The sequence below is a fragment of the Tarenaya hassleriana genome, unplaced genomic scaffold, assembly GCF_000463585.1.
Source record: "Tarenaya hassleriana unplaced genomic scaffold, ASM46358v1 Cleome66, whole genome shotgun sequence".
NCBI lineage: Eukaryota > Viridiplantae > Streptophyta > Magnoliopsida > Brassicales > Cleomaceae > Tarenaya > Tarenaya hassleriana.
The window spans coordinates 47,366-73,531 of record NW_010969135.1 but is presented as its reverse complement, the minus strand read 5'-3'; the positions used below and the strand labels follow the sequence as shown (position 1 = coordinate 73,531).

At 37.0% G+C, this 26,166-nt stretch overlaps 1 protein-coding gene and 1 pseudogene across 2 annotated transcripts; both read left to right on the top strand.

Moving 5' to 3' along the window:
- Positions 1-6,549, top strand: part of LOC104800301 — a 60,252-nt pseudogene extending 53,703 nt beyond the window's left edge.
- A 4,394-nt stretch (positions 6,550-10,943) lies between these two features.
- LOC104800249 (probable prolyl 4-hydroxylase 12) lies at positions 10,944-13,673 on the top strand. Of its 2 annotated transcripts, XM_010523019.1 has the most exons (7): positions 10,944-11,133; positions 11,658-11,774; positions 12,108-12,165; positions 12,297-12,386; positions 12,739-12,796; positions 12,908-13,080; positions 13,172-13,673. In XM_010523019.1, exons 1-7 carry the CDS (start codon positions 11,060-11,062, stop codon positions 13,526-13,528), a joined length of 927 nt encoding a protein of 308 aa, XP_010521321.1. In that variant the 5' UTR covers positions 10,944-11,059; the 3' UTR covers positions 13,529-13,673. The 2 variants fall into 2 exon arrangements, with proteins under 2 accessions (XP_010521321.1, XP_010521322.1); XM_010523020.2 differs by lacking the exon at positions 10,944-11,133 and having other exon boundaries at positions 11,677-11,779.
- Positions 13,674-26,166: the final 12,493 nt, after the last annotated feature.

Genomic DNA, 26,166 nt, shown 5'->3' with positions numbered 1-26,166 from the left:
GACCGGGGGCCGTTTATTTTTTTTTTCGAACTTTCTCCCCAGTCCGCGCTGTCTGGTCCGAGTCCGGCTGAGTGCTGGTCCGCCCCTGACCAGGCCTGGTCCGGCGGACCAGCTCTTTTTTTTTTTCTTTCTTTTTCTTTTCCCGTTTCTTCGTTCTTTCTCGGTCCAATCCGCACGTGACGATCCTCGTGCCTCTCCCCGACGTTGCACTATGTATTTTTGGTGATTCCGTGTCATCTCTATTTAATTATTTATTTTTAAATAATTAAATATTCAATTCGGGTTTCGGGGTATTACACCAGGGTCGAGTGACGAGGAATCACCAATCAGACCTTGAGCCATAGCTTCCCTTGCTTCATAGTAAAATCTGGACGTACAGGGATGTTGGTAGGCAAATTCTCAATAAACCTACTCAACATAGGATCCAAGGCCACATCGTTTTCTACTTGCTCAAGGTCAATGTTTGCAGGAACGGTGAGGGCAAGTACAAACACAGATGAGGAAGCCATCTGCGGCATTCGGGAAAGTCCATCGACGGTCTTGTTCTTAATGCCCGATTTATAAACTATATCAAAATCAAAGCCTAACAACTTAGTCAACCATTTTTTATATTCGAGATTTACCTCGCGTTGATCGAGCAAAAACTTTAGGTTGCGCTGGTCAGTGCAAACAATGAATTTCACGCTGAGTAAGTAGTGACGCCACCTCTGAATAGCTAAGATAATCACCATCAGCTCTCGCTTGTAAATGGGCTTAGGACGTTCTCGCTTCGATAACGTCTGGCTATAGAAAGCAATTGAATGTTGCTTCTGCATCAACACAACCCCTAATCCATGACCCGAGGCATTGGCTTGAAGCACAAAAGTTTTCGAAAAATCGGACAGGCCAAGAACATGAGCTGAGACCATCGCCTGTTACAGCCTGTCAAAAGTTATAACTGCTTCAGAATTCCAAACAAATGCATCCTTCTTGAGCAAGTCCATAAGAGGCAGAGTAATAGACCCGTAATATGTTGAATGAAATGTTGGTAGTACCCTGTGAGTCCCAGAAACCCCTTGAGATCTCGGACAGAAGTCGGGTATGGCCAATGTTGCATTGCTGCCATTTTGCTCAAATCTGTCGCTACTCTAGCCTAGGATATAATATGGCCCAAGTACTCGGGCTGAGCTTGTCCGAATAAACACTTCTTCCAGTTGGCAAAAAGCTGATTCTGGACAAAAATCTGTAAGACCTGTTCCAAATACAACACATGCTCCTCTATGGTTGTGCTATATACCAGAATATCATAAAAACCCCATCATGAAACATCGAAGAAATGGCCTAAAAATATCGTTCATCATGGCCTGAAACATTGTTGGCGCATTAGTTAAGCCAAAAGACATTACTAAAAATTTATACAAACCGTCGTGTGTGCGGAAAGCAGTCTTGTGCATATCCTCTTCCTTCATCCGAATCTGATGATACCCAGAGCGGAGGTCCAATTTGGAGAAGACAATAGCGTCGTGAAGCTCATCAAGAAGTTGATCGATCATTAGAAATGGAAATTTATCGCCGACAGTAACCTTTTGATAACACGATTTTCTCCTCTATTTCAAAATCCATTGTCCAGCGATTTCGTTTCAGTTTTGTGCGTTATTAGACATTTAGGATCATTTTAGCACTGTTTTTTGCTTCCTCTGCATTCTCTGGTGATTGGACAGGTAATAGACGCATTATGGACGCCAGAGGATCATAATCGAGGACTTCGGAGCATATTGGACCAGAACAGAACGATTAAGGCACTTCTAGCTCGAGTTGCACTTGAACACGGCCATGTCGAGTCCAAACACGGCCGTGCAAAGACAAGAAAACGAAGAAACTCTTACAGACATTTGACACGGACCGTGTCGATGTGAAACACGGCCGTGTCGATCTGCAACTCGCCCGTGTCCAGCACGGCCAGAAGCGCAGAAGTTTTGATCAGACAATTGACACGGACCGTGTTCTACCTCAACACGGCTGTGTTACGTTTCGAAAAAACTTCCTATTTTTTGCATCCGAACTTCCGTTTTCAGAATAGAAAGAAGCCTAGCTGCCAAAGAAATAAATAGAGGACGTCTTGGGCTTCAGAAATCATCGAGAGATCACAGGAGAAGCCAGAGAACTCGAGAGAGAATCAAGACGGAGTTTCCCGGGAGCAGAGATTGAAGAATCGTCGTTGAGAGATCGCTGCGAGTCTTCTTTATCTGTTTCTATATTTCTTTCTATTGATTTGAACTCGTTTGTTGTTACGGGTTGCGAGCAGTCGTTTCACTGTATCTAGGGATTTAATCTTGTAGGGTTTTGTTTGGTTTTTATTTTTCGAGACTATGTTATCGATACTCGGCGGTTTAATTGAATTGAGTTTATTGCTTTTGATCTTCTTGGCCTGTTGATTGATTGATCTTAGATTCTGATTTGCAACGAGAGTTGGAATTAGATTCAGAAAGAATTCATTGAATGAATTGATTAAGACTATTGAGAGATAGATTAATCGGTTTAGGAACTGTGATAGTGATCATTAAGGCGTTTGATATTTTAATCTAGTAGGTTGAGAGATCGATAGGTTAAATTATTGGATAGTGGATTTAGGACTTGAGAGAGCCAAATCTGATATTAGAACTTGAGATCCCCGATTAGAGTTCGATATTCGTAGATTCTCCATCCTTAGAAACAATCCCTGCGTGTTAAGGTTATCCCGAAGCTACGGTGGTTTAGTTATCTGATTTACTTAGTTTGTTTATTGCTTTATTTTCGGTATTCGTCTGTTTCATCTGCTATTCGCTGATCTGAATCTTAGTCGAGTCTTATTCTTAGTGTTAACTATTCCCTATGTTCGACCCTGGTACTACAGTTGATCCGTATCCTTGCGGCATTCGCTATATCTAGGTTTTTATTACTTGAGCTTATTTATACACCTAGATTTGCGTTATCAGCTTTCAAGGCACGGTAGTCAATGCAAAAGCGTCAACTTCCATCTTTCTTACGAACCACTAATACCGGACTGGAGAACGAACTTTGGCTCAGTTGGATCAAACCTGCCTGTAACATGTTTGAGACCAGACACTCGATTTCTTCCTTATGCACATGCGGGTAACGATAAGGTCAAAACACATACCGGTCCACTGTCTGGATGCAATAAGATTTTGTGCTCCCGACCATGCAAAAGCGACAATTTCGTTGGCTCTGAAAAATTGAGGAAAACTGTGTTAACATCGATTCCAATGCCATTGTGGTCTTTTGCTGCATAATATCCAAGGCTTCTAACTGGACAAGATAGCCTTGGTCGCCCCCTCTCACCGTCTTCATCAAAGATTTGAAGGTGACCAAAGAGTTGTTCAAGGAGAGATCACCCTTGATCGTTACCGAAGTCCCCTTATGTAGAAACTTCATCACTAGTGCCTCAAAATCCACTTGAGTCTTATCTAAACTCTTGAGCCACTGATTACCCAAAATCACGCCGGCACTCTCGAGTTCCAAAGGAAGAAAGTCCATCAAAATCTCAAGGTTCTGAAGCTATAAGGTGATCGATTTGTAGACACCTTCACCTTTTACGGCGAGTCCCGTCCCCAGAAAAACTCCATATCTCATGGTACTGGCTGGCTTGATTACGAGTTTGGTCACAACATCAATAGATAAGAAGTTGTGAATGGCTCCGGAATCAATCAAGACGATAACTTCCTGTTTCTCGATACTGCCCCTAAATTTCAGCGTCTTTGGTGAAGTAAGTCCGAGGACTGAGTGGTGTAGTGTCGACCTTTTCATTCGACACCATCACTTCCTCCTCTCCTAACACCATGAGAACCTGTAGCTCACGTTGTCTGCACTTGTGTCCGGTAGTAGCGTTCGTCACAACGAAAGCATAACCACTTCTTCCTTTTGTCATCCATCTCAGAATCTGTAAGGCATAAAAAATTAGGGTTGCATTCCACAACACGGTGCCCAAACGGTGCCGCCTTGCCTAGAGGACTTGATGCAGACAAAGGAAAGTTTGATTTTTTATCCACCGATGCTCGATTGGCCCCTAGCAATGCACCCGTGGCGAGAGTCACTGTGTGAAATGTGTTGCTCTGGTTAGTGTGGCTAGCCTTGGAGAACTTCTCCACTGGAATCGATGAGCTTAGATCGAAAACGTAAAGAGGGCTTCACTCCAATCGTAAGGCTATGTCGATAATGTTATCGATCCCTTGAGGGTGGGGAACTGAGATTAAAGCCCTAATATTTGGCTTTAGACCATTTGTGAAAGCACTCTCGAGAAGGCGATCATAAATTTTTGGAATTTGAGATAATAATCCCTCAAAGTCAAGTAAATAATCTCAGAGGACCCCACTTTGTCTACGGACAAAAAGATGTTCACAAATAGACCTTACTGACCTGTCGCTAAACGTGGAAATAAAAAAACCTTGAAATCATCCTAGTTCTGACAATCTGTTTGCCAATTGTACCAGTGAAGTACCTCTCATCGATATTCATCGAAGCTAGACGAAGTTTCTTTGCATCGTTAATTCCACCGATGGCAAAATAACGTTCAGCACTAACAATCCAGCCCAACACGTTGTCTCATTCAAAGACTGACATCTCGACCTTCTTAAGGTGTGTGTCACTATTTGGGACAAATCGCTCCTGAGAAGTCGGTGTCGTCGTCACTGTCAACAGTGCTTCTGACGCACGATCCATCGTAAACGCCGTAGAGTTTGCCAATGATTTTTCCTGTGATGCCGGAGGTGGAGAATCCTGATCCGCAGAGATCGGTGAGGGTCTCAGACTCCTCCTCCTTCTGCATCATCGTACACATCTCAGCCATGAGTTGTTTCAGTACTTCTATCTCTATGATTTCTTTCTTCGTTTCAGCAACGTTGGTTTTCAAGTTACCAAACGTTCTGAAAATGCCGATGTCTGTTCTTCAAGCTGCTCTAATCGTTGGGTGTTGTTCTTCACCATATTCTGAGGAAGATATGGTCTGATACCAATTTGGTAAGAACCCAATATCATATTACTGTCTAAAACAAATAAACACAATCACACAATCTATATTTCACTCCAACGGAAAAAGGAAATATAGATTAAGACCAAAAGAAGAGAGACTCTTCTCTCTATCCCTTAAACAACTTCAATAAAAAAAAGCATGATCCCTCGCAAAACCCATATACAAGGTTAAATAGGCAAACTTAACAACATCCTACTGAGTTGGACAATTCCATCAGACAGCAAAACATGTCCATGCCAAACAGAAAAAATAAATTATAGGTATTTAGAATATAAAATATCCAATGATACACTCCATTTCTTGTGTGTTGCTTCCATGATCCTTTGTCTTTAGATATGTTGTTTGTTAGTTGTCTTTTATCGTCCCTCTTTGCTGGTTCTGCACGTAAACACAAAAGGGCATATCAATGTGATCTAAGTTTCTCATGTTTTTGGATGTTCTTTTGTTTGATACAGTCGAAGACTTGAACCACCACAGTGAGTGGTGTGACTTGCTGTCTTCATTTTGTGGGGCAGCTCAACTCAGATTTGCCTAAACTGGCTTGTTAGCCTTTTTCATGGTCAGTTTTGCTCCATTCACATCTCATGGATCTCAGCAATATCGAGCCCTAACCATCTTCAAACTCTCCTAGTAGATGCAGGATATTAAAAACATATTGTGTTTAGCCATGTTTTGCGGCAACGATGAGCATGAAAGAGGTAGATGAACGGATGATCAATGTCTAGAACAAGAACTCTTCTTACTTTGTGGAATGGAACCTAAACAACGTGAAATCTACCATATTTGACATTCCTCCAATGGGTTTCAAGATGGTATCAATCTCCATCTAGAAAATGTTTCACCGTGTGAGTGAGCAGTTCACTACCATGTTCTGGAGAAAAGCTTTCGTCCACATGCGAGGCCATGGACGAAATATTGGAGTTTACAGAGGTGGATAGTAATATGAACGACCTTGTTTCGGAGTACCAACAATATCAAAATGACACTGCTGACGAAGATGAAGAGGATTTGGTTCAGGAAAAAGCTTACGCGGGCACGTTTTTACTTGTTTCGAGGTTTGGTTTTTTATTTTGGCCTTGAATGGAGAGAGATTTTGGAGTTTTTAGATCCTAAAACTCAAAAAATTGGCAATCAAGTTTTTTAAATTTGGTTTTCCTAAATTCCAGGAAAACTACTTTATAGAAAAAAAATGAACTAAAAACCAAAAGCTATATTTTTTGGATTTATAAATCTATAAAAACCAAAAGTCAAAAACCAAAAACTAAAATCTAAAAACCAAAAACAAAATCTAAAAACTCAAAATAAAAACTTCATTCATTCAACACCTTTGTGTATTGGTGAAGAGATCAAAGCTTGATAATAAAAGTAAAAAATACTTATTCATCGGGTATGATCAAAACTCAAAAGGATACAAGTTCCATAATCCAAATACTGGAAAAACCATTGTGAGTCGTGATGTAGACTTTGATGAAGATGAGGAGTGGGACTGGAACACTCGCAATGAAGACTATACATTTCTTCCCTACATAGAAGAACAAATGTAGAATGAGATTGAAGAATCCACAACGCCACAAGATCCATTATCACCATCATCATCGGACGGAAGCTCAAGTGAAAGAAACCCTCGATTTCGAAGCATTGAAGATCTATATGAGGTAACTGAAAGGCAAGATGATCTTACTTTTTTCTGTCTTTTTGCAGACTGTAAACCTAGAAATTTTGATGAGCTATACAAAACGAAAGGTGGAGGAATGTCATGGATGAAGAGATCAGAGACATTGAGAAGAATGATACATGGGATTTGACCTCACTTCCAATAGGTCACAAAACGATCAAGGTAAAATGGGTATATAAAGTAAAGAAGAATGCCAAAGGAGAGATCGAAAGATACAAAGCAAGACTGGTGGCAAAAGGTTACATCCAAAGAGGAGGGATCGACTACGACGATGTATTTGCTCCTGTAGCTCGTCTTGAAACTGTAAGATTGTTCATCTCTTTAGCAACCCAAAACAGGTGGAAGATACATCAAATGGATGTAAAGTCGACATTTCTTAATGGGGTGCTTGAAGAAGAAGTTTATATCCAACGACCACCTGGTTATAAAGTTCGGGGGAAAGAAGACAAAGTTTTGAAAGTGAAGAAGGCACTCTACGGATTGAAGCAGCACCGAGGGCTTGGAATACCCGCATTGACAGGTATTTTACTGAAAACAATTTTATCAGATGTTCATACGAGCATGTCCTCTACATAAAAAATTAAGGAGGAGATATGTTGATTGTATGTCTGTATGTGGATGATTTAATCTTTTACCGAGAATAATCCGTTGTTGTTCGAGGAATTTAAGAGGCAAATGACCTACTGACATTGGGTTGATGGCTTCTGATCTGGAATCCAAATCAAGCAAGAAGAATATAAGATTTTCATCTCTCAAGAAGGGTATGCCGAGGAGATTTTGAAAAAGTTCAACATGGCGAATTGCAAGCCGATAAGTACGCCAATAGAATGTGGTGCCAAGGTATCAAGATATGAAGAGGGAGATACTGTTGATCCAACATTCTTCAAGAGTGTGATTGGAAGTCTTCGGTACCTGACTTGCACGAGACCCGACATTCTGTTCGCAGTTGGATTTGTCAGTCATTACATGGAGACTCCGACAACAACTCATTTGAAGATGACAAAAAGGATCCTACGCCACATCAAAGGTACCGTCGCTCTTGGTTTGCCGTACTCATCAACTAACAGTTTTGAGCTATATGGATACAATGACAGTGATTGGGTTGAAGATGTTGATGGTCGAAAGAGCACCACTGGATTTGTATTGGAGGCTATGCTTTCACTTGGTCATCGAATACGCAACCCATAGTGACGCTTTCCACATGTGAAGTTGAATATATAGCCGCTACCTCATGTGTATGTCATGCTATATGGCTCTGAAACTTGTTGAAGACGGTGAACTTAGTGCAAGATAAACCCACCAAAATCCATGTCGACAACAAATCAACATTGACACTGGCAAAAAATCCAGTCTTCTATGACAGAAGCAAGCACATTGACACTCGTTATCATTACATCAGAGAGTGTATTGCAAAGAAGGAGATGAAACTTCAGTATGTCAAGTCTCATGATCAGATTGCAGACATCTTTACAAACCCATTGAAACAAGAAAACTTCGAAATGATCAGGACCACACTCGGAGTCACCAAAATCAAGTTTATGGGGAAATGTTGAAAATTAAACTTGATTTTAAAAAATTAATTAAATAAATATTTTGGTATGATTATAAAAAATGTGATTAATATGAAAGGTGTGTGAAATGTGATTAATACGTTAGTCTGTGAAAATGTGATGAAATTGTAGTTTGGTGAGATAGTTAGAAATGTGTAGAAGAAAATTAGGTAAAAATATGTTTAATAAGTGAGTTAGATATGTAGTATAAATATGTGGGTTTGTAGTATAAATATGTGTGTTTGTATGTAGTTTGAAATCAAACAAATTTGAAGAGAGAAACAAAGAGAAAGATTAAGAAAAAAACATTTCTCTTCCAAAATCTTCAAATTCTTTCTTCCTCCAAATATTTTCTAATCTGCTCCAAAAATTCTAAACATTAAATAATCTTCCTCTTTCATCCGAATAATCCTCCTCTCTAATCCAACAGTAATGAGAAGAATAGTGTTATCTTGATGTTGTTTCGAATCTGCCTGAGAAGTATTGTGTTGTTTAGATTAGTTTTGTTGTTTCCATGATGGCCTTGTGAGCTTCGATGAAGAGAAGAACATGATTCCTCAGAATCTGGGCTCGTTCAAGGAAGAAAGCAACAAGCTTTTGGATCTGTCCGATTTTGAGAGCAAACATTCGGTAAAAATGAAACAATTTATATAAAACTAAAGCAAAACAAGGACTTGTATAAAAAGGAAAATTCTATGTGCATAGAGTTGATATTTTGATCTACGGACAATTATTAAAATCTCTCGTAAGAAGGATTATAAGAATAAAAATCTCTCATGAGAAGGTGCCAAAACCCAGGAGACACAAACACACGACGAACAAGATGGAGATTTTAGTTTTTATTTTATTTTATTATCAAACCGGTCCGGTTCGACTATTAAATTGTGATTCACTTGAACCGATTCATCTGACGTCGCTACTCACGTCGATGCTTATTAGAATTTTTTAACATTGAATCATCACATTTTTTTCCGGTTTCTGTTACAAGTTAAACGTCGTTAACGTAAACTGATTTATTTAGAAACAAAAATATAAAATTTAGGTATTTATATAGGATTTTCGAAAAATTCAAATATTTATATGAGAATTTTATAGTTTAGGTATTTATATGAAAATTTTTATAAAATTTTGGATATTTATATGCGATTTTCTTTTTAAATTAATATATACATATTCATACATGCATATATATATATATATTAAAAATAAAATTATTTATAATTAATAAAACACATATATACATATCTACGATATATATATATTATAAATTATATTATAAATAATATATATATATACATATTATTTTTAATAGATATTATATATATATTAGTTAAAATTATTTTTATTTTAATAAATATATTAGTTGTATATGTATATATTGTATGTATATACATATCATTTTTAATAGATATATTATATGTATATATGTTAGTTATAATTATTTTTATTTTAATATGTATATTAATTGTATATATATATGTTGTATGTATAAGTAATATATATATATATGTATATATATATATATTATTTTTAATATCTATTAGTTATAATTATTTTTATTTTAATATATATATATGATTAGTTTTAATATAGATATATGTTATAGGTATGTATATATGTGTTTTATTGAGAGAAAAATATTTGAAAATTTCTGAACTTGTAATTTGGTGTAATATTAGTTCATGAACTTGTAGATGCGTCTATTTATTCCCAAATTTATATTTTTAACAAAGTAATTCCTAAACTGGTTTAATAGTTCTATAATCGTCCATACCACTAATTAACCAAAGCAAAGTTTAGGAATTACTGTATTAAAAAATACAAGTTTAGAAATTACTGTGTTAAAAAATGTAAGTTTAGGACTATGTTCAAAAATATAAGTTCGGGAATAAATAGATGCATCTACAAGTTCAGAAATGAATATTACACCAAATTACAAGTTTAGAAAATTTCAGGTATTTTTTCCTTTTATTAATTATAAGTAATTTTATTTTTAATATATATGTGTGGATTTATATGTATATATATTAATTTAAATAAATTATTCGACTAAATTTTTTTTAAAATGATGACGTGACATAATTATGATGTTGTGTGCATAACTTGGGAGCCATGTTATTGACACATCGTCATTTTTATTTGAGTTGTCAAACGCGGGATTTTCTACAAATTTTTAAAAATTTCGGGGTTTTATTAGTTAATTACATCAAATATAGGATTTAATTAGTAACAGAAAAAAATATAGGATTTTTATCCACTTGAAGAGAGTACAAAAGTTTTTTTTTGTGATTTCTCCTTATTTTTATGTTGAAATTTAAATGTAGGAAAAAATATCTGAAAATTTTTAAACTTGTAATTTAGTATAATATTAATTCATAAATTTGTAGATATGTCTATTTATTCTCAAACTTATATTTTTTTAACACAATAATTTCTAAATTTGTTTAATATTTCCATAATCGTACATGACCAAAATAAAGTTTAGAAATTAATGTATTTAAAAATATAAATTTAGAAATTATTGTGTTAAAAAATATAAATTCAGATATTATTGTATTTAAAAATATAAATTCGAAAATAAATAAATATATTTATAAATTTAAAAATTAATATTATACTAAATTACAAATTTAGAAATTTTGTCGTATTTTTTGCGTATAGTTTTTAGGTGGTACCGACAGTTTTCCTGGTTCTATAAAAATGGAATTGCAGTTTGGTAAGGAAACGACGTCGGTTTCGTCGTCGTCTTCGTCGGAGATTCTGTTGAAAAATTTGCGTCAGGAAATTTTTTTATGTTCTCTCTCTCTCAGCTTCTGTAGTTCTTCATCGATGGTATCGCTTCGCTTCCTCTTCCCCATTCTGATTCTCGCGTCTTCTTCTCTCCCACGCTGCTTCGGTGAAAGGTAAATCAGGAAACTCCTGTTCAGTCACCACCTTCCCGGACTCTGTTCTCTGTTTCTAGCCCCGGATTCAGGCTTTCATGTTTCTTCCGCGATTTTAGCATTTCCATTTCCGAATTTAGATTTTAGAGCAATCGTAACTAGGATCACTTGGATCTCTAGTTTCTGTTGTAAAACGTTGAATTTCGACCGCTGTTCGTACTGGGAGCTGATGATTGAGATGTAAATTTCCGGTTTAGAATAGGAATCCCGTTTTCTATTGGTATATTTTGCTATATTATGGTCACAGATCGTTACTTTGGTTTGTTTTTTCTGATTGATTATTGATCTCAATCGTAAATTAAATAATGATCTTGTGCTTGCCATAGAGATGAAACATATTCAGCACAAGGGGTTATGAAGATGTGATCTTAATCCAGTTTTATCAGCTTTGAGACTGTTGCTGTGTCACGGATTAGTTGTCTGGATAGCTAATGGCCCCATACTACTGCATTTTTTGTGTTTCTTCTGGCGTTCTTAATTTGCAGCCGGAAGGAACTGCGATATAAAGGAATTGGAAGTGGGAACTATATAGAATTCAGTTCAGGTCTTGGATCCAAGACCGTCGACCCAAGTCGCGTTCTTCAACTCTCATGGCAGCCAAGGTCAGGTACTTTAGCAGTTTAATGGACTTATGTTTCTACTTTGTCCAAAAAATCATGGTGAATGATAATCCAAGTACTCTCTGCTTAGGTTGCTACATACTAAAATCCTGCAGAAATGGATATCAAATATGGATTTGTTTCATCTTTCGATTAATTGACCACATGAGAACATTCTAGGGTAGGGATTCTATATTTGTCACAGAAAATCCAGATAGCAGGGAGGTAGTGACTTGGAAAATGGAAATCCAGTTTGCAAAAGTTACAATCTCATGATAAATGCTTTACCACCTTTCTCATTCATATTGGGATTCTGATTCCGCTTAGTCGATGCAGGGTCTTCTTCTACCGTGGGTTCTTAACGGAGGAAGAATGCGATCATCTAACATCTCTGGTATACCTCTACCTTTCTAGTTTAAGAAAGAATGGACTTGGAGCCCACGTTTGTTTCGCAGGCCTTGAAGGATCCAAAATGGCGAAGTGCGATGACAGAGGAGTTTAATGCCTTGCTTCGCAACGGCACTTGGAAAGGGCACTTTAGAGGTTGACAGTAATTCAGGTGATGCTGATGGAAAGAAGCAGCTTGCAAGTTCTGAGTACGTGCTCGATGTCCCAGTGAGTTTCATAGTTCTCTCGGTATTTTAGTTGCTTAAGTTTAGACTGGAATTCTTCCGGTCATTGTCTGAAAACATTATGTGGTGCAGTATATGATCCTTTTTTAGGTAGATTGGTAAAGACTGCCTGCCAAGCACTTATTTCTTACTTTCCTGCTACGAAATAAGGGAATTCAACTGCATCCACATTTTTCACCCACCAGAGATTCTCAGAATTCACTCCATTGTCAGTTGGAATGTACTGATTTTTAGTAATTTCCTATTGTTTGCTCTCAGGGGAAATTAGTTTTTCTATCAGAACTTTACTTGTTACAACATGGGTTCATCCCTAATTTATGATGCTTGAAAAGTAGGATCCTGTGGTTGCTGGAATAGAGGAGAGAATTTCTGCATGGACTTTCCTTCCAAGAGGTATATAACTTTACAATCCCCATCTTCATCATGTTGCTCATGACAAGCTTCTACTCTTTGGTTAGACTTGTAATCTCCTACTCGCAACTGCATTGTCTTTTTCTGCTCCAGAAAACAGTCACCCAATCAAGGTATCACGTTATGGTTCCGAGAGGGTGGGAGAGAAGTTGGATTATCTCGGAGAGAAATCTAGGTCTGAAACCCGAGATTCTTTGTTGGCAACCGTCATTCTTTACCTCTCAAACACAACTCAAGGTGGAGAAATCCACTTTCCAGAATCTGAGGTCAGTTAAGACAATACAAAATAAAACTATCTCGGTGTAAGCATAGAACAAGATCTAATTCTAATCTGAAACAAATTTTTGTATGTTTCAGGCGAGAAACAGGATTTGGCCCGACTGCTCAAAGACCAGTAGCATCTTAAGACCCATCAGAGGGAACGTGGTTCTGTTTTTCACGCGGCATCTCAACACTTCTGTTGATCAGACAAGCATTCACGTTAGATGCCCTGTTCTCGAAGGCGAAATGTGGGTCGGAACGAAACTGTTCTATGTGAGACCGCCTCCCAAACAGATCAGAGGGACGACCGAGCAAAAAAACAGCGAATGCACCGACGAAGATGAGAGCTGTTCTCGCTGGGCTGCTCTTGGGGAGTGCCTGAAAAATCCTGTTTATATGATTGGTACTCCTGATTACTCTGGTGCGTGTAGGAAGAGTTGCAAAGCTTGTTAATTCCATGGGGGTCATTTTGATAATTTTGGAAATAACGGGAAAGAATTGAGGATTTGTAAGACTAATGGGCAAAAGCTCCAAGTTAAAAACGATGGTAATATCTTCTCTTATACTAATCAATGATCCAACCCATTGTTTTCGTTGTTCCATCGAAGTACGCTAATAATATTTCTAAATATGGACGATGTCTTTATATACATGTACATATATTTTAAAGTAGACGTTTCGGCTTCGATTTAGTATTTGTCGGATTTGTTTCTATAAAAAAAAATTGTGCGAAATTAGAAAAGAACGTTTTTTTCCATCTGGTTTGATTTAGAACGATTTTGTTACATGATATCTATACCAAACAAAACCAAAACTTGATGTCCGAATGTAACTTTGTGTACAAGGAGGATGGATCGATTTAATCAATTCTACAAAAATTGTACTAAATTATCGAATACTATTGTGTTCAATTCAATCCATCTCAGTTTTGATTCGAACCGCTTTGGAATCGAATTCTCGAACCGAGACGACCACCTAAATATACATGGAATTCCTTACCAAAAAAAAAAAAGATGAATGAGAAATTAAGAGCATTCATAAGAACGATTGGGCGAGGCTCCATCTCATCAGATTGCATCGATTTTCTTATTTATCAAATTTCGGCAAGACTATATAAACTGACACCGCGTTTGTGACCAGAAGTTTTATTGAAATGTAGAATCGTGTATACCATTTTTATTCCTTTAAACATGCATATATAAGCGTATTATTGAAATGTAATTCAGTAATGTTATGTATATGTGTGTATATATATATATATTATATCAACAACGGTTGACTTCGGTTAAGATTTGATCAATTCATATGCATTAGTTAATATCTAGGGATTTGATTGTTTTGTCTTTCCTTAAAAATAGGAACATGTTTTCATATAATAAACCTAAATTAAGGATATGTTGTCATTGTTTTGTATATATAAACACATGTAATCTCACTCTTGAAAACAAGATTAAAAACATTCAAATTCTAAATCCTTTTATGGTATCAGAGCTACCATCGAAAGATTTTTTTTTCCTTCTAAACCTTAATCTTCTTCATCCTCCTCGCGACCGTCGCCTCTCTTTCGTTCGAGCCTCTCTATCGATATGGCCACCAACATCTTATACAACACATCAACTCTTCCTACCGACACCGTGACTCCTTATAGCTCCGACAACCCAATGATTAACGTCAACATTTCGAATGTCTCGAAACTCACAACCACCAATTATTTAACGTGGAGTCTCCAAATCCGAGATCTTCTTCAAGGATACAATCTCGACGGATTCCTAGATCCGATACAAGCTCCAACACCGACGGTCACCTCCGACAACGTGGTCTCCTCGAACCCCGTCTACACGTCATGGTTTAGGCAAGACCGGTTCGTTTTCTCGGCGTTATTCGGATTGATTTCTGAAAGTTGCAAAGCCCTCGTTGCCTCGGCCACCACTTCGGCCATCGCTTGGAATACTCTTGCTCAAACCTATGGCCGCTCCAGTCGAGGCCATGTCAAACTCATCAAGGATCACATGAGGCGTTACACCAAAGGAGCCAAAACCGTGGATGAGTACATGAACTTCTTCAAGATGAAAGCCGATGAACTCGCTCTCCTCGGTAAACCGATGGACCACGAAGACCTTGTTGATCTCATTCTCGGTGGCCTCAGTGATGAATACAAACTGGTCAAAGACATCATTCACGCACGGGACACCACAATTTCGTTCGTGGAGCTTCATGAGAAACTCCTAAGTCACGACATCGACCTTGCAACCGCGACCCCATTGCTCAACACACCGATCACGGCCAACATGTCTCAACATGGCTTCCGAGGCTCGTGGCGTCCTCTTTCTCTACAAGGCCCTCGACCGTACTCAAGTTCGAAGTCCCCTCGACCACCATTCACGCAGTCTCGTGGTACATCCCTGCGTTCCTCTTCTTCTCGGGGATACCTTGGCAAGTGCCAACTTTGCGGGATACAAGGACATAGTGCTCGAACATGTCGTCTTCTTCCTTCGGGCTTTCGTTCCTTCTCGGATCGACCATCACCGCCTGGTCCCGCACCGTGGCAGCCCTCGGCCTTTCCAGTCGCTATGTCATCACCATCCGATGCTTCTTGGCTACTTGACTCAGGAGCCTCCCACCATGTGACCACCGACCTCGCCAACCTATCACTTCACGCTCCTTACAACAACGGAGATGAAGTCACCATTGGAAATGGTTCCGACCTTGCTATAACACACACGGGTTCTTCCACTCCACCCTCTAACACTCGCCCCATATTACTTCATAATGTTCTTTTTGTCCCGTCCATGCATAAAAACCTCCTTTCTATTCATCAACTTTGTCAGTCTAACAATGTCTCAGTGGAATTCTTTACTCATTTCTTTCAGGTGAAGGATCTCAACACGGGGGCAATACTAGTAACCGGGCCGCTCCATAATGGTGTGTATGTTTGGCCAAGTCTGAGTCCATCTCTTTTACAAACTCCTTCGAATAAGTCACTGGTTCTTGAACTCTCGAGTGCCAAGACTTCCCTTTTCAAGTGACACTCTAGGATAGGTCATCCATCCAAAGATATCATTCATTTTGTTGTTTCTAATTTTTCTCTACCGTTGTCGCATAATTCTCAAGTCTTGTCTTGTAAACCCTGTTCTATTACTAAAAGTTACAAGCTTCCATTCTCTATATCTTCGGTTACTTCTTCGCGTCCTCTTGAAATTTTATATTCCGATGTTTGGACATCTCCTCTTACTTCTTTTGACGACTTCAAATACTACGTCATTTTTGTCGATCATTTCACACGCTATACATGGTTCTATCCCCTTCGTCAAAAGTCTCATGTCTCTACCATTTTCACTTGTTTTAAACCTCTTGTCGAAAACCGTTTTCAAACAAAAATAGTCACATTATATTCCGACAACGGTGGCGAGTACATCGCACTCAAAGATTTCTTATCCACTCATGGCATTTTACATTTCACAACACCTCCCCATACACCTGAACATAATGGCCTCTCTGAGTGAAAACATCGCCATATTGTTGAAACGGGTCTTACTCTTCTTTCCCATGTATCTATCCCACCCGAGTTTTGGACCTTCGCTTTCCCAACGGCCATACACTTAATTAATCGTCTTCCTACGCCGGTTCTTAGTCATCGGTCTCCCTTTGAGCTTCTTTTCACTGTCATACCAAACTACACCAAACTTCGCACATTTGGTTGTCTTTGCTATCCATAGCTTCGGTCGTATTCCCGACACAAACTTGATTCCCGATCGGCACCTTGTATATTTGTTGGTTACTCTCTTACACAAAGTGTCTTTCTTTGCTTCCATGTTGCTACATCACGGTTATATGTGTCCCGACATGTTGAGTTCGTCGAGTCTTAGTTTCCTTTCTCTCGTCTCGTCTCGGCCTCTAACGTCGGTTCTACATCACCGCTATCTACCTCCCATTCTCACTCCTCACTTGTTCCGACTTGGCCGTCGACAAACACATCAACGCCCGTGATGCTCCCACGTTTGGCTCCTTCATCTCCAGGATACACAGATTCCCCTTGACTAAACACTACCACCCCTCGTCAGACTCTTTACACCGTGACCCACATGATACTACCTCACCATTACCATCTCGACTCTCAGATCACTCACCTAGTCCACCTATTACATCGGCCTACCCTCCACCAATCGTCACTGAGCCATTAGTCACCACCAACACTCATCCAATGGTCACTCGGGCTAAAAACCACATCACCAAACCTAATCCTAAACTCTCCTTATCCACCACTCTTGACCATTCCCAAGACTTGGAGCCCACGTTTGTTTCGCAGGCCTTGAAGGATCCAAAATGGCGAAGTGCGATGACAGAGGAGTTTAATGCCTTGCTTCGCAACGTCACTTGGAGTCTTGTACCTCCACACCCGTCTTACAACGTCATTGGTTGTAAGTGGGTTTTTTGAACTAAGCGTTTATCTGATGGCTCTGTTGACAGGTACAAAGCTCGTCTTGTGGCAAAGGGATTTCATCAACGGCCCGATATTGACTACACTGATACATTCAGACCAGTTATCAAACATGCCACCGTTCGATTAGTCCTAAGCATTGCCGTGTCAAAAGGTTGGACTCTACGGCAACTTGACGTCAACAATGCTTTTCTCCAAGGCACACTTCATGAAGATGTCTATCTTGCCCAACCGCCGGGATTCATCGATCGAGATAATCCCTCATTTCTATGCAAACTTCACAAAGCCCTATACGGTCTTAAGCAAGCTCCGAGGGCATGGTACAATGAGCTTTGCCAGTTTCTCCTCCACTCCGGGTTTAGTAACTCTCTCTCTGACACTTCTTTGTTTAACTACCACCGTGATAATGTTATCATCTATCTCCTTGTTTACGTGGATGACATCATTATCACCGGTAGTCACAAGGCATCGGTACAAGAATTCATTAATCGTTTAGCTCAACGCTTTTCCGTCAAGGATCTCGGTGATCTAGCTTTCTTCCTTGGTGTTGAAGTTACCCGCACGAGCAAGGGAATTCTTCTCACGCAACGACGCTACATCACAGACATCTTCTCCCGCCATAATGGCCTTGGCAAATCCCGTGCCAACCCCCATGCCCTCCACGTCGGCCCTCCACCTTTACTCTGGCACTCCTCTTGATGATCCTATCGAGTTCCGACAAATTTTGGGCAGTCTCCAATACCTCCTATTTACTCACCCTGACATTGTTTTTACCGTCAACAAGTTATCGCAATACATGCATCGACCAACCTCAGATCATTGGCAAGCTCTGAAGCGTGTTCTCCGTTATCTCAGTGGAACTCGCACCCTTGGTATCTTTCTCTCCAGCTCCACATCTCTGTCGCTTCACGCTTTTTCGGATGCCGACTGGGGTGGCAATCGTGATGACTTCACCTCCACTGGAGCTCACATTATATATCTCGGCCACAACCCCATCTCATGGTCCTCCAAGAAGCAACGATTCGCTGCCAAGTCTTCAACCGAAGCTGGGTATAAATCGGTTTCCACCACTGCTTCTGAGGTTCAGTGGCTTGTCTCACTACTATCCGAGCTTGGTGTCTCTATCTCTCCCATGCCGGTTATCTACTACGACAACATTGGTGCCACTTATCTCTCGGCGAACCCGGTGTTCCACTCTCGGATGAAACACATTGCTATTGACTACCATTACATCCGCGGACTTGTTCAGGCCAACAAACTTCGAGTCTCTCATGTCTCTTCCGCATATCAACTTGTTGATGCGCTCACCAAACCCCTTCCTCGTCACCGATTCGAGTTTTTACGGTCCAAGATCGGCCTCTCATCCGATACCGATCTTGCGGGGGCATAATAGTGACATGCTTAAATCTAGGGATTTGATTGTTTTGTCTTTCCTTAAAACTAGGAACATGTTTTCATATAATAAGCCTAAATTAAGGATATGTTGTCATTGTTTTGTGTATATAAACACATGTAAATCTCACTCTTGAATACAAGATTAAAAACATTCAAATTCTAAATCCTTTTATTAGTATTTTGTATGTCTTTTAAACAAAAATAGAAACACTAACAAATTAGTATTAAATTAGAGTTGCATAAGAGTAGACCTATCGTTAAAAAGCTTACTATAGATCTTGAATTATATATGCATATATTTTACTCAAAATATAAGATATCCATATATTCTATAATTCTGGTAGGATCGATCCAATGAAAATTTTAAAAATAATGAAGTTGATATAGAATTAGTGAATATAATTTTCTAAAAATATATTCATTAATTTTATTGAATTTTAAATTTGATAACATTTGATTAATATTAATTGCAAAAGAACTTATAAAATTTAAATTCAACGTAAATAGATTTAATTATGTTTTTTTTATTATTAAAATCACTTATTCAAAATTTGAAACCTCAAACACAGTTTAAAGGAAAACGAGAAGTCTAGCAACCTCATCGTAACTACGGTTTCTGTCTAGATTTATGTGCAGCGGAACAATTACATACAATAATTGCATGAATTTAAACCTAAACTAATCGGTTCATCATAATACGTGACGTAAAACGTACCTTAAAATGTAGAATCGGAGAGTCGAAGATGTCACAGAGACGAGGGAACATGTTTTCATATAATAAACCTAAATTAAGGATATGTTGTCAAGAGCGTGCAAAGAAGAACGCCTCTACCGGTACCCACACGTTGGGACGGTATGTTAGTACCCTCGAAATTTTTCGGTTTAGGCAATACGACACTTTCCGTATTCTAGCTCGGAAACTTTTTGTTTTTGGGGTTTATGTTTCTGTTGTTTTCCGATGATTTCTGAACTGACATCTGATGTCAATTTATAGAAATCTCAAAGCATATGAATAGTCAAGTTCATTTAATAGGATTAAAAATACGAAGAGACAGATTCATCATTATTTAATAAATTCATATGAACCTTATTTAATGAATATATCACGTCATATAGAATGAATGTCGCATTCTGAAAATGTTTTACATACATCGAGACTAATCTCATGAATATAAACCGACAAAATAATCGAGCAAGAAATAGGGTCGGAAAAATATTCGAGCCTATAACCAACATATATCAAATATATAAATCTGGTATAACCCTATGTGTGTGACTCGGTAGACCCCGTTTAACGTGGTTTTAACGTAAGATTCTATTTTAACGTATACGTTGATAGTGGCCTCTAGCAAGACATATCAACTACATACGTTAAACTGAGTTATCACCTCGATTGTGCCTACAATATCATCGAACTAATGTTCCTTTGTCTCGTGATATATACCAGTTGAACGTAAGACATGGTGTCAATCAATCTTAACCAATTCGATCGCTTTCTCATCTATTAATCATCTGTCAATATAGATGTCCGACATCTATGGCTTGACCAAACACTTTATACCATGATTAACCACTGAGTGGCGAGCGATATCCATCCCATAATCAGGAGAGACAAATTCTATCTTGATATGCTACGACTCACCACGTAATTGTTGCGCATCTGAATATAGCATTTATAACCACCGTATTAAAGAGACGTTTGACTATATCAAGGCACAAAACAAATTACGGGGAATACCAATAGCTATCTCACATCAAAGGACAAAAGTGAGATATTATAATGATGTCGGTTTTGATTTATGACCATGAACCGACCATCACGTGGGTCAGCCAGTCACACATTCCAAACATGTACATGTGACCGTAATACGTATCCAATATGTCATGCATATAGGTCACACAAGTCTTCATTTATTATTGTTCTCACGATAATAACTGAGTAGGAAATCTAGTATTATTCCAAATAATACAAAGATAATGTTTATTATTAATGAATATGCAAATATAATAATAAATGAATAAATCATATTATTTCATAAATATTTATTACAAATGTATACCTATTCGTCTATGTAAGAATATAAACACAACACAGTTTTACATCGTACCAGTTGATTTGAAATTGATAAATTGATTTAGTCAATATATTTAATTCATATCTGTCAGTAAATTAAAATCCACTAATTTTATTTTGGATTAAAATTTAGTTAAGACTACAATTATTGAAGGAAATTATTGAAAACAAGGCAACAAATATATATATATTTTAATTTCCTATATAATTATAGAGTAAACGAGCGGAAATATTGAGGTAATGCATGAGATCAGTAAGGTGAGCGATGATGTCAGCCTTGGTCGGACTATCGGGTGTCGGGAACTCATAAAAGGTGTTATCCACTTCGATCTCATGGTATGAGAAGTTGGCCTGCAATGCTTGGACAGATTCTTTGAACTGTTCATCCGGCATATTCGGCTTCGGCACCAACGTTTTGATGGCATCTACTGCGTCCTTCAGGTCATTCAAAGCGTATAACACCGTTGTCTTCCCTCCCTCCAACAGATACCCAACCTCTTGTCTGATCCCGGTGGAATCTGAACCTTCTTCATGTATTCCGATATTTCCACGCTTTTGACGCACATTTTCCCTAGGTCACCTTCGAAGCTTCCGCGAATGGCATCAATATCTTAACACATTCATCAGGGAATCGGGTTTTCTTACAGGTATTGCAGACGGCCTCTTCGTCTTTGACCGCCATCAGGTCACGCGATGCGGCGGTGAGGTTCGACCGGAGAATTACCATGACCAATAACATGGCCATGGCGAAGGCATTCTGGAGATTCATGATCGACTTCTCTTGTTGTTTGCTACTTTAGTTTGATTTGCGGGAGGAAGATGAAAAAAGTGCGATGGGTGAGACGAAAGGCTCTGCCTTTCTCAACTGCATATATAGGCTCGCGAAAAAGAGTCGAGTTTATGATAATACCCATGCTCTGTGATGGTGAGTGAACCAATGATTATCCAAATCATAAGATCTGCTTATACACACATGTATCAATGTTGTTATGGAAAAGTTGCATTAAGATGGTGATTTTTTATGGAAAAATTCCCCCAAAAAAAATATCCCCAATTTTATATAAAATATCCAATTAAAAATTGAACATATTTATTTCCCAATTGCTAAATTGCTTACAAATCAATATACATATATAAACTGCATTTGGTTTAACAAATTAAAAACTATTTTTCCTTTTTTGGCTCTCCAAATTTGAATTAAATTTTTTTAACAAATTGGATTCATATAAATCAAATTGGCATCTACGTGGTATATGATATATATCACATCTAAAATATCACGTCAGATGCAAAAATAATAAATCCAACACTATTTTTTTTATGAATATTAATTAAGAAACAATTTTGAAATTGGGAAATATGCATGCCAAATTTTTAATTGGGGATTTTATATGTTACATTTTGAAAAATTAGGGATTTTTTTCTTGGAATTTACTTTTTTATATATGAAATAAAGAAATAAGGTCGTTTTTATCTTCTTCTTCTTATTATTATTGTTGTTGTTGTTGCTGTTTTTATTATTATTATTATTATAAAGAAGTCTGATATATCTTTTTATTTCATAAATATTTTTTTACCGAAATAAATAACTCGATCGGAGAAGGGGGAGGAGGGACCACTTTTATATTTGTGAAAATCTCAACTATTAGGTATAGGATTGGATGTTTCGATATAGAAAACTTATACTATTCGATTATTATATCGTGTTCGATTCAGTATGGTTTCGGTGTCGGTTTGGTTCAAAAATATTTATTTTCTTAAAAATAAAATGGTTTTTTAGATTTTTTAATATTAGATTTGGTTCATTCTTTAGTTCTATAGTTATCTGAGGCAGAGGTTAAAAAAGACATTCATGTTGGATTCTCCGATTTTTTAGGATATATAACTGAGCAAATAGTATGGTGAATTTTCGAATTATCAAATAAAAAAAGAAGAGTTCGCGACAAAGGTCTTAAATAGCTCTTATTTTACTAAGGATAAAAAGTCATCACAAAGACGTCATCAAATAATTAACACGACAATAATTGAGAATTTTTCAGAATGAAGACAATAAATTTCTTGTGATCAACGATTATTAAGATAGTTTCTGGATTTTTATTATTATTACTAGATGATGATTCATTGCGATGCAGAGTTATTTTTATTTATTTATTTTATTATAATTGTAAAATTTATTAATAAATACAATAAAAATGATATTGATTATTTTATATAAATATATCTGAAAACTTCATATTAAATCTATACAACTATCTAGATAATGATAAACATATTTTTTAACAAATTTATTTCTTTAACCTTATAATATAATGCGTTACATTGAATGTATAATATTTTAAATTTTCTATTTATTTTCTCTAAATCTATTTTACAATCTTATCCTTTAGTTTTATCATAATTTATTTATAATTATATTTTTTTAGTTTACCTATTATTGTATTATAAATCAATAAATCTCATTAAAATAAATTTTATTAAAAATAATTATTTTTTGTGAAATTTCTTTTAATATTTTATTTCCTTATTACTCCTTTTTTAATTTTTAAAAAAAACTTTTTATTTAATTTTATATTAACTTTTTCATAATTATCTTGATCACCTGAAATTTAGATCTTGTTTTTTTTCTTCTGTTTTTTTAATACATTTGTGTATATGTTTTGCAAAAATATATAATTACATAAAACAAAAAGGTGCATAAAAAATAAAATTAAAATTATTGGGTTTACAAATTTATCATCAACTATTTAAATTCACCACTTGCTAGATACATTATGGTTACAATTTGTTACATCTCAAAGAGTTAGTTCTCCTAGTATAATTATCCAAAACCCTAGCCCTAATAATTTAATTCAAAAATAAAAAAATTATTCATTTTCACCTAAAATAAAAGAGATCGAGTGACAGTGTTCTCTTTGATGGTCTTCACAGTTTTCATATTCTCCACAACTTTCATCCCTTCAACTATTTCTCTGACCACTAATACTAAATTTAAATGTTGTAGTTATGGTTTGTTTTAAAAGTAATTAAATTTAAATTTAAAATTCACTTGAAAATATCCATGAAAGGGAATACAAAAGAAAAACATATAGGAAACATTATACTTGTAATGAAATGCTTCTTGGTGACATTTTAAGTTGTACCATTGAAATAAATTTTCTTACGATAACGCTATGGTAATATCTATGGTATTAAGTATATACAAATTTATAGAAAGAATGAACTCAAAGAGTTATAATTAATATACGATTGATTCCTATATCAACAAATGCTAAATGTTGATTAATATGTAAACAACTAAGCCGAAATCATCATGGTATGTTAAATATAAAAATATATATATATATATATATATATATATATATATGTTTAATTATATAAAGGTACAAATACAAAAAGAAAAAGAAAGGGTATAGTGACCTGTAGACATGAACCGGTTAGAGTTTCCATGAGGAACGATATTGTTAATAACAACGGAAAAAATTTGTGAATGGATTTACCTTTTTGGAGAGATTTTCGTGTTATACGGTACAGAGGAGAATGAAAATTAATTAGCTGGAATTAGGCTTTTGATTAGATTCAGTCGTAGGAAAATGATGAGGTTGAAAGAAGAATGTCGAAAATGTTCAAATCATTACATTACAAGTATAAGAAATTCAAGAGTTGTGAATCAAAAGGAAAATACCTTCCTTAGCAACTCGTTTGTCGAAAACTAGTTTCTAAGGTATGGATTCTATCAAAGAAGATGATAACAAAGATTAAGTAACAAAACCAAAATTAACCCCTCAAATATTGTCAGATCGAGCCAAAAATTATCCAGGTGTTTCCCCGTTGAAGGCAGTACTATCTCCCCTGAAATGATGGTGTCTCTCACCAATCTGTCTAGTTCAAGTCGTATCTTCCTAATAGAACATGATTCTTGCCGAAAGATCCGACGATTCCTCTCCCTCCATATAACATAGGATGTCGCAAGTATGAGAAGCTTTGTCAACTCTCGTTTCGGCGAATTCGTGCCATCATTTTGTCTCTACAACCATAAATCACAACCAACTAGGGACGTAGGAGGTGATGAGTATAATATTGCAGAGAACAGTCCCCAAACCTGCATACTATAATCACATTCAAAGAACAAATGAGTGTGAGGTTCAGTTGCGTTTTGACAGAGTACGCAAGTGGTTTGGATTTCTAAACCCACCTAGAGAGTCGGTCCTTGATGGGAACACTATAAAAAAAATCACTCATTTTCAACGGATTTTCCAACGGATTTGTCCGTTGGAAATAAATTTCAACGGATTTTCAACAGTTTTCAATGGCATTTCAACGACGATTTCCGTTAAAATGAGTCGCGGAGTTGTCAGCATGCTCCATACCAATTTGGCCCACAGAACCTTGGGTCCTCTAGGCCTGATCATCCGTCACGTCGCTTTGGAGGAGAGTTTGTGTCTAAAGGAAGAGTCCAAAGTCTTCCACTCGTACTTGTCCTTCCCCGCCCCATCTGTCGGACGAGGTATAGAGATAATTCGAGCTAGATCGCTTGGACAACAACAGAACTGTGACAGTCCAAGATATCGTAGGAGGACGGGGAGTGATCGCCGGTGCGAGAGATACGGACAAAGAGCAGCTCCTGACGAGATTCTGAGTAGGGGTATAGGGATGAATCGAACGCAACGGAATGAGAGGGATCCGAGGGCTGTGTAGGTAGGGTTGGGCACAGATCGGATATCCGGAGTTTTTAAGATATCCGTATCCGTATTCGGTCCGTACAAATACATAATTTTACTATTCGTATCCGATCCGTATATTTCGGATATTCGTTGTTTTGGATATCCGTAAAAAACCGCGGATATTTACTAATATCTGTATCCGAATTAAAATATGATAAAAATGAAAAATACACACACAAAAGAATCTATAAACAAAAAAAAAAGAGAACTCAAAAAAAATATTTTTTGAGTTTTTTTATCGTACATTCTATCAAAACACACATAAAAAATCCAAAAAAAAAATTAATAGATAATTAGATTGCATATTTACATAAATATTTCGTAAAACTTTGACGCTTCTTTTTTTTTTCTTAAAGGAAATGAGAATATTTTGTGACAATAAGTTAAGACCTGATGCTTTTAAGTTTTAACTGAGACCCGTTCTTCAAAAGAAAATAGATCATAAACCACCGAATCAAACCGA

Coding starts and splice junctions, on each gene's coding strand:
- LOC104800249 (XM_010523019.1), top strand. CDS start 11,060: ATGGTATCGCTTCGCTTCCTCTTCCCCATTCTGATTCTCGCGTCTTCT. Junction 11,775..12,107: donor CAACTCTCATGGCAGCCAAG/GTCAGGTACTTT, acceptor TAGTCGATGCAG/GGTCTTCTTCTACCGTGGGT. Junction 12,166..12,296: donor GCGATCATCTAACATCTCTG/GTATACCTCTAC, acceptor GCAACGGCACTT/GGAAAGGGCACTTTAGAGGT.